Consider the following 14,069-nt stretch of genomic DNA (forward strand, 5'->3'; position numbering starts at 1 on the left):
CTCAACATCAACTGTTCAGAGGAGACTGCGTTAATCAGGCCTTCATGATTGAATTGCTGCAAGGAAACCACTACTAAAGGACACCAATAAGATGAAGAGACTTGGGCCAAGAAAAACAAGCAATGGATATTATTTGAGATTTTTGGTTCCAACCGCTGAGTCTTTGTGAGAACGGATGATATCTGCATGTGTGGTTCCCACCGTTAAGCATGGAGGAGGAGGTGTAATGGTGTGGGGGTGCTTTGCTGGTGACACTGTTGGGGATTTATTTTGAATTCAAGGCATACTTAACTAACATGGCTACCACAGCATTCTGCAGTGATACGCCATCCCATCTGTTTTGCGCTTAGTGGAACTATCTTTTTTTTTTAACAGGACAATGACCCAACACACCTCCAGGCTGTGTAAGGGCTATTTGACCAAGAAGGAGAGTGATGGAGTGCTGCATCAGATGACCTGGCCTCCACAATCTCCCGACCTCAACCCAATTGAGATGGTTTGGGATGAGTTGGACCGCAGAGTGAAGCAGCCAACAAGTGCTCAGAATATGTGGGAACTCCTTCAAGACTGTTGGAAAACATTCCAGGTGAAGCAGGTTGAGAGAATGCCAAGAGTGTGCAAAGCTGTCATCAAGGCAAAGGGTGGCTACTTTGAAGAATTTCAAATATATAAAATATTTTTATTAAACTTTTTTTATTACTACATGATTCCATATGTGTTATTACATGGTTTTCATGTCTTCACTTTTATTCTACAATGTAGAAAATAGTAAAAATAAAGAAAAACCCTTGAGTAGGTGTGTCCAATGAGTAGGTGTGTCCAATGAGTAGGTGTGTCCAATGAGTAGGTATGTCCAAACTTTTGACTGGTACTGTATATATTAATATAATATCATATAAAGCTTTTTAACATCAATGGTAAACTTTTCAGTCACGTCCATCACAGATCCCCGACCGTACCTGAATTTAATTTCCTTTCATAATTTGCCTTTTCTAAAATGGCTTGGCCCACCACCACCATGTCTAGACAACGCTAGAGGAACAAATGCAGTCCCCCTCCTGAGCATCTGCATCCTCCAACCTCCCGCATGGTCCCCTGCAGAACAAAGGAGCTTTTCACAGAAGAGAGGCAGGTGAGAGTCACCAAATGGAGCTCAAGTAGGCCCCCTTGCCTTCCTCCGTTGATGGCACAAGTACTGCTCTCTCTCTCCTTCTCACTGTGTCACTCACAGGTCTAGTCAATCTTCATAATACATCTCAGGCTTCTGCTAAAAGCCTGAGCGAGCAAGACTAGTATAATTGCATTTCTAGAAATACACTAATAATGTCATGTACTCAGGAAAACGCTGGGCCAAATGTGTGTGTCCTCAGAACAACCCTGGACAGGCACAGATARAGSCATWCCACYTACAGGATGTGAGTTTTACCCTGATGAAAAGATGAAGACCTTTTGTCCCCATAGTCCCTATTAGAGAGAATCCACGGTACATACTGCAATGTTCACTAAGAAACTCTAATGTTCTTTCCTTCATTTTTAAAGTCTGTTTTTAATGTTAGCCTGTACTATAACATGCTGCTAGCAAAGAAAATTATAAGTTGTAGAGTGGCCATGCGTGGAACAGGGATAATTGGTGTTAGACCCATTATGCTGCACTCAAGGCCATGCGTGCAGTCCTTCCCACTGTTTTAAGCCTATTTCGCTCTTTTTTGTGAGGTTTTTTTATACACACATCCATCGATGCTAGAGCGCACAGAATCACAGAGCAAGATCAAACAGGGGGCTGAGAAGACCGTTTCTTTTGTTTGTGTTTTCTTTTTCTTATAAAGAAAATCTAAAATCAATATGTTATTCCTTAAAAAATGGAATATTAAATATAATAGAATACAATACAATACAATAACAGAATGCAATAATGGATACCAAAATAGTTTAAAATGCCATTCTTGTTCATATTTGACGAACAGACACATGTAAGGGTTGAAAGAACATGGGCTTATAATAGTTGGGTAAATCCAATGTAAAAAGGAATGAATGAAAATTGTAGGACAAATCAATTGTATGAGAAAGCGGTAAAACTGCGTACTGTATAAAGGAGACTTTTCATTGTGGACTTTGTATTAAGGCCTTTCACAAGACGTCTTACCTTTCCATTGAAACCTATCCTGAAACAAATACCCAATGCTGTGACGTACTGTATGTCCTTAGAACATTGCAAGGTTATTAAATGGAATGGAAAAGGCGTGGGCAGTATACCGTATATACCGAATACCGGGGTATTTTGAAATACCCATGGTATTCGGGGGTTGGACACATTCATAGTTTTCAAAACCTATCAGAAATAAACAGCACAACGCAGAAGTGTCAATTAACATATCACTTAGCAACYYCTATGGAGGACAAAGTGGCACCATCGGAACGTTCAGACAGAAACTGCATTGGCCCAACTCTCTATACACACTCAGTTTACAAAACATTAGAAACGCCTTCCTAATATTTTGTTGCACCCCTTTTGCCTTCAGAACAGCCTCAATTTGTCAGGGCATGGACTCTACAAGGTGTTGAAAGCGTTCCACAGGGATGCTGGCCCATGTTGACTCCAATGCTTCCCACAGTTGTGTCAAGTTGGCTGGATGTCTTTTGGGTGGTGGACCATTCTTGATACACACAGGAAAATGTTGAACGTGAAAAACCCAGCAGTGTTGCAGTTCTTGACACACTCAAACCAGTGGGCCTGGCACCTACTACCATACCCTGTTCAAAGGTACTTAAATATTTTGTCTTGCCCATTCACCCTCTGAATGACACATACACAATCCATGTCTCAAGGTTTAAAAATCCTTCTTTAACCTGTCTCCTCGCCTTCATCTACACTGATTTGATGTGGATTTAACAAGTGACATCAGTAAGGGATCATAGCTTTCGCCTGGATTTACCTGGTCAGTCTATGATGTCCTGCAAAGAGCAGGTGTTCCTAATGTTTTGTAAACTCAGTGTATATAACTATGTTAATTTATTTGGCAAATCTTAGATAGTTATCTCCAGCTCAGGGCTCCAGCTATGCATTTGGTTTGCTAACATGCTAACTAAGTGGCTAGCTTGCAAGATCAAGCTTCTTTGTTACAGCAGAGACAATCAATCCCCCCCACTTCTCCAAACCAACCCTGAAAAGACTGTGCCCCACGTGATGGGCATCCAGATATCATGCCATTCAATATGTGCAGTTCCGCTATGCAGACATCAAGCAGGCGCTGAGCAAAGAGGCCAACTCCACGTCCACCCCAATATGTTTTGTTCATGCACCAAACTGTGAGTAGCCTTTTAAGATACAGTAGTTGTATAATTTTATGAGCTGGGTTGTCTGCCCTTGCAATTAGTTTATGTTCGCTTGTTAGCATTGGTATTTTTTTACATTTGGAAAGAAATAGTGCCCCTTGTGTGCCCTGCCGGTGCTACGGTTTACCCCGGTATGGAACAGGAACGGTATGAAGGTATGAACATCTGTATACTGCCCAACCCTAGTATGAGATATTGTCCTGTATTGACCTGAATCCTTCTTGAAAGCCCTCCATACAGAAGCATACAGTATGTTCTACAGTGAAGGATTATTCACAGGACTGTTGCTAACAGACACTAATCCTTCGGTAGGAAGGGGGGGAGGACATTGGGGAACTAAGATACACGTTTAGGAGGAAGGACTGTTAAACTATTCTTTAGGACAGGATGGCCATCTGGAAGAAAAAAACACAATTTAGAGCGAGTGGGCTCAAGAGATGCCAAGACAGTGTGATTGGAGCTGGTGCACACTCATCTTAGGGTTGAATTTATGTTCTATGAGCTGGTCGATAATTGATTGGAATATTCTTTGTTAGTTTCTGAATTTGCCTTGATTGTGTTATGTGTGTGAGGTGAACTGATAGTGTACAATTCTCTTTCTCTTTCTCTCACTTACCCTCTCTCTCTCTGAGAGGTGTGATTCTACAGCGGCTCCTTGTGTGTGAGGGTGTCCGTCCGCATGTGGAATGCTTTCCATTTGATTTCACCTGAATGCCAGACCTGTAATATGAAACAGAAAACCCTACAGGAGTCCCTATTTCAGTCTAATCACTTCAGCCCTCTCTCTCATTTGGGAAAAGTTAGAATTGCAGGTACTTCATGCAAGAGCAAATTACATGAAAGTGGATTTTTTTATATTACGATCGCTTAGTGACCTTATAAAAGTTTCTCCTCATGGTTGGGGGTATTTCCTAAGTCCATATGTAGTTTGAAGGTTCACAGTTTTTATTAAATTGCAAAATCTGGTTCCCGATGGCTCAGGTTGTTGAGGCATGGTGCTTGCATGCATGTCTATACAGTATATGGCTTAACTGTAAGCTGCTTTAAATAACATTTGTGCAATGAAACCGTAATCTCATATATAAAAAAAAAAAACTGAAACCTGTTGCCATTAATGCTCCACTACCTTTACCATATGCATTTGGCACACTGAGGCCTTTTGGATACAGGCTGTGTATTTTGGTCATGTTTGACCTTGTGATGTGAACAGGATGAACAGTAGACACTTKTTTATTATTATGGTTCTCTTGAGTAAATATAGTATAGTTGATCAACAGTTTTGACCTCCCATATTACATTACACACACTAAGACATGTACCATCCCCATGAACGCTTCCGGTGAGCGTCCATCATATCATGCCACATAAACTAAAAGATCATGTAACATCATACCTGCCAACTCATATGCATTGGCTGTGAGACACACGTATTTTACCCAATTCTCACGCTCACACGGCAAACCTCTTATATCTCACGCATTGAAAAGTACTTCTTTTATTTTTCTAATTAGTTCATTATATAGTCAGTGCGTTGACTTTTCAACTGATCTCCAAATCGTTTTGAAGTTGGAGCACCTGCGACTGCAATTTAACATCACCGGCGGAATCACTATCATTGTTCTGTCTTGCCACAGCACTGTGAACCGCGGCACATTGAAGCATATGATTGGTCTAGCTATGTAAGGGATCAGGGGGATTGGATGCAATTTTTATAGGAACGCCCCTCAAGATTAGAGTGACGCTGAATTGAGAGAAAGCGTTCTCTGCTGAGTTTATAAAACTGTAAAAAGAGCAGCATGGTAGCGCTGTTTTATGTACAGTGTTGACAACAAAATGTGGTTGCTGCTACTCCCGTCCCTGTTGCAGAATGCAGCTTTTTGACAGCATGTACTAAAGTCGGTTTAATCCACACTTGCATTAGTCCTCTCGTTTGGTGATTGGAATTAAGGTTGTGTCAACGGAAAAGCAGTAGAGAGCTACAGTATGTTTTAGCAGGGAAGTTTGGTAGGGTGAACTGATTTGTAACCATGAATAAATATAATTTTGTCAAACAGTTGTGATTCCATACGTGTACGTTTGATTCTATAGGGGAAACAATGAATCCAACAATTATTTGGTTAGGTTATAGGGGCAAATTTATGTAATCTTGTCTTTAGGATATTTTATTATCTATTTACTTTATTTAGTCTGATCAGTAGAATAATTCTTATCCTTAACAATGGGCTAAAATGTAGAGTAATTACTGTGCTTGTGTTTTACAATTTTTCCAGTGTATTCACATATTTTAAATCTAATATTTCTACTTTTGCCTTTGGAAATMATATGAGGCTATGCATTATTGCAGCCATGCATGGATCATTTTCAATAAGTCATACAAATAAGTATTGGATATTTAAATGCTCCATGAATCAAATATAATTTTGTACATTTTAGTATTTTGTAGGCAGAGATGGTAGGGGTTCAAAGAAATATGGCAGCAAATCTCTTCAGTAGCCAATGGTGATATGACTACACAAAGGAATAAAATGAACTGATCCAATACTTAATGCAACTGCTATTTCATGCACTATACGTTTTGCTTAACTTAGATAGTTGTATTTTGATCAATTGTATCTGTCCCCACAGAGAGAAGCCCATGTGCTTTGCTCCACACCATCATGGCTGCTTTTCACTTCAGACAGATGTGTGTGTGGCTGCCCTGACCTTGGTTGCCATGGTGACAAGGCACAGAGTTATTCACTGCCTGCCTGGAAACCGAGTTCCTGCTAATTGCTGTTGTCATGGCAACAAAGCAGCTGATGTAATAGTGGGAAAGGGCAAGAATCTTAACCCTTTTTAGATGCAGCCCTAAAATACCATGCACTTCTCCCAGAGCCGGGGTACGGGAGGATGTGCTGTAGTTAAATTAGTACTTGAATGAATGTAAAAAAATATATATATGGATAACAAAAATACATTTAGGCCTCCAATGAAATATGGCCCAAAGAAATGATGGATGACGAACAACATTTTTTTAATCGTGTTCTTCACACACAGTCTCAGTAATTACAAGTGGTCTTATTCTGGTTTTGTTTTAAAGATGGCAATTTGTTATGGCCTCGTGGTAAACTGCAGTGTGTTGATTTTTGCCAAGTCCATATGATTTAACCCTGCTGTGCCTCTACTTATGCAATCACTTGTTACCATAGAGGTTGCCTAACTGCAATGTCAGTGGTTGATTTAACAATGTCATCAACAAGAAGATCCTTGAACAACTGCATCAATAACCCAACATCAAAACTGACATTCTGTGACTNGCAAGAATCTTAACCCTTTTTAGATGCAGCCCTAAAATACCATGCACTTCTCCCAGAGCCGGGGTACGGGAGGATGTGCTGTAGTTAAATTAGTATTTTAATTAATGTAAAATATATCTATATATACGGATAACAAAAATACATTTAGGCCTCCAATTAAATATGGCACAAAGAAATGATGGATGACGAACAACACATTTCTTATTGTGTTCTTTACACACAGTCTCAGTAATTACAAGTGGTCTTATTCTGGTTTTGTCTTAAAGATGGCAATTTGTTATGGCCTCTGGTAAACTGCAGTGTATTGATTTTTGCCAAGTCCATATGATTTAACCCTGCTGTGCCTCTACTTATGCAATCACTTGTTACAATAGAGGTTGCCTAACTGCAATGTCAGTGGTTGATTTAACAATAGCAACAGGTCATGTCATCAACAACAAGAGCCTTCGACGACTGCATCACTAACCCAACATCAAAACCAACATTCTGTGATTCTAGGGCCAAATGCTGATTGTCAATCTTTTACATGAGCAACAAGTAGAATAACATCACTGTTTCAGTACTTCCAAGGTTTAATAGCAACGTTTCAACAACTTACTGTAGTTGCCTGATGAACACAGCATGCAGGGTATTCATTTGGCATTATATACTGCTCCTGTTGGTGTTTGATTTTGTACACTACTCAATCTTGAACATGGACCACACATTATTCAGAATTTGTTCATGTTGTGTATGTACAGTTTGTGAGATTTTACTTTCTTACTCCCTCCTCTTTGCTCCTTGTGGAGCATAAGGCTGCATAAGGCTGCAACAAACCCACGCCACAAGGGTCCTTGACCTGCCCCGGTGTCGTCTCCTTTGTGGTGTCCAGCAAAGGACTGTCTTGACTTTGACGTCTGATTACATCCTCAGTACATGACCTACATCCACCTAAGACTGGATTGGTTGACTTGCCATGACCCAAAGCCATGACAATACACATCTCTGACTGTAGCATGACCCTTGTCTTAAGATAACAACACTTCCAGACATAAGGGCAGTGTTTCTCTATGTGAACCACACTAATCAGAAATCCCTATCTCACCAGTCACTTCCAACAGGAAGAAAGGGTGGTTTAATGAGAGATGGCATTTTATTGAGTGTTTCTTACCAGAGGGCAGGGTCCCTTCTGTCCCGTAGAGAAGGAGGTATGTAATTTTCACTTCCCCTGGGTCCTACAGTGTGATGGGGGAGCACCCATTGAGAGGAATAAGGTTGTCGTTAATGACGAACACCTCCAGTCCTTCTATATTTAACCCTTGTATGTGACCAGCAACTCTTAACTTGTTATTTTCAATTTGTTACAAATTTGCAGGGCCTAGGATAACTACTTGGATCGGATACCTCCAAGAAAATTCTGGTTTTTAGTGATTGTGTTACATACTTAGCTTCTGACTCTGTGTGGTCACTAAAGATCCTATGGCACTTGTCATGAGAGGGGTTATCGATCCGGTTTCCTAGTTTCCTAATCTGGCCCTTCATACAGTATTATCATACCAACCTAATCATCCCAGCTTCTAATTTGCCCATTCAACTTAACACTCTCTTGCAAGTCTCCAGTTGGCTGTTGTTGGAAATGAGAATGCATTCTTGTTCACAATCTATGTTTATAGATAAATGTATGACAAAATTGAAATAAAAGATTGAATCACTTATTCTACCAACTGTGTATCGACTACATGGACCCCTGTAGTTATTGGTGTTTTTTCCTCTAGAGCGTATCATATTTAAATCTTCTATATTGACACACCATACTTCCGGTTTTGATTATGTTGTCCTCTCTTCACAGAGAAATAATTTGACATCAGCAGGGAGTGCATACAGTGCATTTATTTACAAACTAGGAGATAACACCCTCCTTGTGCGTTTGGCTCTGACATATTCATCATCAATGATTCTGTTCCCTTTCCTCTGATGTCGTTGTCACATAGACACTGATTTTTAAAATGACATTTWAAAAAAGAAGCATGAAAAACATAGTTAGAGAAAGCAGAACATCGGGGGAAATAGCTAAATACTTAAAGTATAAGGACTAATTGGCGGAGGGAAAATAAACAGCAATAGAACCGTCCCCTTGAACCCTCTCACACCCTATTGTCAAGACTAGAACATGAAGGCTTAGGAGGAGTTTGCCCCCAACTATTGATCTCACCACATGTATTTCATTATTTCATAGCAGCTATATATCTCAGTACAGATGTTGTCTTTGAAAGCGTGATCGCCACCTGAGGAGAGGCCTGTTACAACACTAAGATGCATGGACTGCTGACAGCTGATATCAAATTGAGTGCTGTCGCCTGGTGATGCAGGCTGTGAATGTATTGGGTGAGGAGTGGAAGGCCTCCCACAGGTTCTGACAGCACCCCACACTGCTCCTCACAGTCCCCCCACAGCCCACCACACCGCTCCTCACAGTCCCCCCACAGCCCACCACACCGCTCCTCACAGTCCCCCCACAGCCCACCACACCGGTCCTCACAGTCCCCCAACAGCCCACCAACACCGCTTCCTCACAGTCTCCCCACAGCCCACCACACCGCTCCTCACAGCCCACCAACACCGCTCTCACAGTCCCCCACAGCCCACCACCAGGACCGCTCCTCACAGTCCCCACACAGCCACCAATCACCGGTCCTCACAGTCCCCCCACAGCCCCACCACAAGCACCGCTCCTCACAGTCCCCCACAAGCCCACCACATACCGGTCCTCACAGTCCCCCCACAGCCCACCACACCGCTCCTCACAGTCCCCACAAGCCCACCCACACCCGCTCCTCACAGTCCCCCACAACCGCTCCCACAGTCCCCCCCACAGCCCACCACACCGCTCCTCACAGTCCCCCACAGCCCACCACAACCGCTCCTCACAGTCCTCCCACAGCCCACCACACCGCTCCTCACAGTCCCCACCACACCCACCACACACCGCTCCTCACAGTCCCCCACAGCCCACCACACCCGCTCCTCACAGTCCCAAAGCCACACAACCGCTCCTCACAGTCCCCCACAGCCCACGCACACCGCTCCTCACAACGTCCCACAGCCCACCACGCCCACCAACAGCCCGCTCCCACAGTCCACCTACACCCACTCCCACAGCCACCCACACGTCCACAGCCCCCACAGCCCACACACCACCCCACAGCCCACCACACCGCTCCTCACAGTCCCCCCACAGCCCACCACACCACTCCTCACAGCCCACCACACCGCGCCTTCACAGTCCCCCCACAGCCACCCACACCGCTCCTTACAGTCCCCCACAGCCCACCACACCGCCTCCTCACAGTCCCCCCACAGCCCCACCACACCGCTCCTCACAGTCCCCCCACAGCCCACCACACCGCTCCTCAACAGTCGTCCCACGCCCACCAACAGCCGCTCCTCACAGTCCCCACAGCCCACCACACCGCTCCTCACAGTCCCCCACAGCCCACCACACCGCTCCTCAACAACGTCCCACAGCCCACCACAACCGCTCCTCACAGTCCCCCACAGCCCACCAACAACTCCGCTCCTCACAACGTCCCACAGCCCACCACACCGCTCCTCACAGTCCCCCCACAGCCCCACCACACACTCCTCACAGCCCACCACAACCGTCCTCACAGTCCCCCCACAGCCCACCACACCACTGCCTCACAGCCACCACATTCCGCTCCTCACAGTCCCCCAGCACAGCCCACACACCACTCCTCACAGCCCACCACACACCGCTCCTTACAGTCCCCCAACAGCCCACCACAACCGCTCCTTACAGTCCCCCCACAGCCCACCACACCGCTCCTCACAGTCCCCCACAGCCCACACACCCACTCCTCACAGTCCCCACAGCCCCCTATAAAGCTCCTTTCAGCCCCCATACTGCTCCAGTGCTCCTCTTGAGCCCCCATACCTCTCCCCCTAGCCCTCAGAGCTCCCGCCGCTCGCAGCCATTCACTGCCTCATCACATGCTCAGTGTGTCTTCATCTCTGCTCTGCTCCAGGGACGCATCCGACCAGACCACAGCAGAGCTGGCTGTTTGTGGATGGTGTGTGTGTCTATGTCTGTGTGTGTGTGTCCGTCCGTGGGAGCATGCGTACAGGGAAGGGGAGCAGGGGGGAGTTAGCCGCAGGCCACTGAGAATGCAGAGTTTAAGTTCTTATCATTGACTGGATTATAAGTGTTCCAATTAGCATTCACAGTCCAAACAACATATCAACAACAGCATCCTAATGGTCCAGTACAATGCAGACACACACACACAACTCCAGTGTAGATTTGGCCTTGTGTTTTAGGATATTGTCCTGTTGAAAGCAGTGGGCTGGTAGGAGGAGCTATAGGAGGATGGGCTCATTGTAATGCCTGGAATGGAGTTAATGGAACAGTATCAAACACATCAAACATATGGATACCACATGTTTGACGCCGTTCCATCATTCCATTCCAGCCATTACAAATGAGCCTGTTCTCCTAAAGTTACTCCCACCAGCCTCCTCTGGTTGAAAGTTGAATTCATCTCCCAGTGTCTGGTGGAAAGCAGACTGGACCAGGTTTTCCTCTAGGATTTTGCCTGTGCTGTTCTTTTTTTATCCTGAAATACTCCCAAGTCCTTAACGAGTACAAGCATACCCATAACATAATGCAGTTTTAAGTTCCTCGGCGTACACATCACAGACAAACTGAAATGGTCAACCCACCCAGAGGGTGGTGAAGAAGGTGCAACAGTGCCTCTTCAACCCCAGGAGGCTGAAGACATTTGGCTTGTCACCCAAAACCCTGACAAACTTTTACAGATGCACAATCGAGAGCATTCTGTCGGACTGTATCACAGGCTGGTACGGCAACTGCACCACCCTCAACCGCAAGGCTCTACAGAGGGTGGTGCGGTCTGCACAACGCATCACCGGGGGCAAACTACCTGCCCTCCATGACACCTACAGCACCCGATGTCACAGGAAGGCCAAAAAGATCATCAAGGGCAACAACCACCCGAGCCACGGCCTGTTCACACCGCTACCATCCAGAAGGTGAGGTCAGTACAGGTGCATCAAATCTGGGACCGAAAGACTGAAAAACAGCTTCTATCTCAAGGCCATCAGACTGCTAAACAGCAATGCCTAGATTGAGACCCAATGACTCACCACTTTAATAAATGGATCACTAGTCACTTTAAACAATTCCACTTTAAATAATGCCACTTTAATAATGTTTACATATCTTACATTACTCATATCATATGTATATACTGTARTRTATWCCATCTKRTGCARCTTGCCTATGCCGCCCGGCCATCGCTCATTCATATATTTATATGTACATTTTCTCATTCACCCCTTTAGATTTGTGTGTATTAGGTAGTTGTTGGGAAATTGTTAGATTACTTGTTAGATATTACTGCACTGTCGGAACTAGAAGCACAAGTATTTCYCTACACTCGCATTAACATCTGCTAACCATGTGTATGTGACCAATAACATTTGATTTGATTTGAGCGAACACAATGATTGAAAATATGAAGAGTGGTACTACGTAATGTGTTGTATTTGATTTACCCCACTCTGTAGTCAGGACAAATAGTTAATTGCTTTGCCACAGTTTTTGCAGTGTTACTTTAGTGCCGTGTTGCAAACAGGATGCATGTTTTGGAATATGTTCATTCTGTACAGGCTTCCTTCTTTTCACTCTGTCATTAAGGTTAGTATTGTGGAGTAACTACAATGTTGTTGATCCATTTTCAGTTTTTTATCTTACCACAGCCATTAAACTCTGTAACCGTTTTAAAGTCACCATTGGCCTCAAGGTGAAATTCCTGAGTGATTTCCTTCCTGTCTGGCGACTGAGTTAGGAAGGACGCCAGTATCTTTCTCATGATTGGGTGTATTGATACACATTCCAAAATGTAATTAATAACCATGCACAACGGGATATTCAATGTCTTACATTTTTTTAAATCTACCAATAGGTGCCCTGTTTTGTGATGCATTGGAAAACCTGCTGAATAGTTACAAGGGTAAACCTGCTTTATCAGAGTATTGGGACATAGCCACAGGTGTAAACCTGGTTCGTATGTAGATACGGTTTATATTAGTATTGGAACTAAGTCAAAGGTGTAGACCGGGTTTGCAGTTTATGAGTATTCAGGCTTCGGCATATTTAGACCTGGCTTAGTTGACTAATTGGGTTCAAGCACAGGTGCAGACTTTGTAGGTATGTAAATTGGAGCTGAAGTACAGGTGTAGACCTGGTTTGTATGAGTATTGGGGCTGAAATGCAGAAGTACACTTATTATTATGACAATTGGGGATAACATGAAGCAGTAGACCTGTTTATTTATTTTTTAAATCAGTACTGGGTTAGACATGCAGGTGTACACCTGGTCTGCAAGAATATTAGGGCTGAAGTATGAGTGCAGACCAGGTTAATATGAATGTTGAGGCTTGGTCACTGGGGTAGACCTGTTTTATGTGAGTATGCACATGGATTTACCTGTTTAAATGAGTATGCCCATGGATTTACCTGTTCTATATGAGTATGCCCATGATTGACTTGTTTATATGAGTGATGCCATGGATTGACCTGGTTTATATGAGTATGCCCAGGAATTGACCTGTTTATTATTGAGTATGCCCATGGATTGACCTGGTTTAAATGAGTATGCCCATGGATTACCTGTTCTATATGAGTATGCCCATGGATTTTACCTGGTTTATATGGAGTATGCCCATGGATTTACCTGTTCTATATGAGTATGCCCATGGAATTGACCTGGTTTATATGAGTATGCCCATGGATTGACCTGGTTTATATGAGTATTGCCCATGGATTGACCTGGTTTATATGAGTATGCCCATGGATTGACCTGGTTTAAATGAGTATGCCCATGGATTTACCTGTTCTATATGAGTATGCCCATGGATTTGCCTGGTTTATATGAGTATGCCCATGGATTGACCTGTGTTTAAATGAGTTGGCCCATGGATTACCTGTTCTATATGAGTATGCCCATGGATTACTGGTTTATATGAGTATGCCCGGATTGACCTGGTTTATATGATATGCCCATGGAGTTGACCTGGTTTTAATGAGTATGCCCATGATTTACCTGTTCTCTATATGAGTTGCCCATGGATTTACCTGGTTATATGAGTATGCCCATGGATTTACCTGGTTTTATATGAGTATGCCCATGATTTGCCTGGTTTATATGAGTATGCCCATGGATTACCTGGTTTATATGAGTATGCCCATGGATGACCTGTTTATATGAGTATGCCCATGGATTTGCCTGGTTTATATGAGTATGCCCATGGATTACCTGGTTTATATGAGTATGCCCATGGATTTAGCCTGGTTTAATGGAGTATGCCCATGGATTTACCTGTTCTATATGAGTATGCCCATGGATTTACCTGGTTTAT

General features: G+C 43.7%; 1 protein-coding gene across 1 annotated transcript; it reads left to right on the top strand.

Moving 5' to 3' along the window:
- The first annotated feature begins 8,984 nt into the window (after positions 1-8,984).
- On the top strand, positions 8,985-10,553 carry LOC111974452 (uncharacterized). The gene has a single exon (XM_024002162.1). The coding sequence runs from the start codon at positions 8,985-8,987 to the stop codon at positions 10,551-10,553; it is 1,569 nt and encodes a 522-aa protein (XP_023857930.1).
- The last annotated feature ends 3,516 nt before the right edge of the window (positions 10,554-14,069 follow it).

The sequence above is a fragment of the Salvelinus sp. IW2-2015 genome, linkage group LG15 (assembly GCF_002910315.2).
Source record: "Salvelinus sp. IW2-2015 linkage group LG15, ASM291031v2, whole genome shotgun sequence".
Taxonomy (NCBI): Eukaryota; Metazoa; Chordata; class Actinopteri; order Salmoniformes; family Salmonidae; genus Salvelinus; species Salvelinus sp. IW2-2015.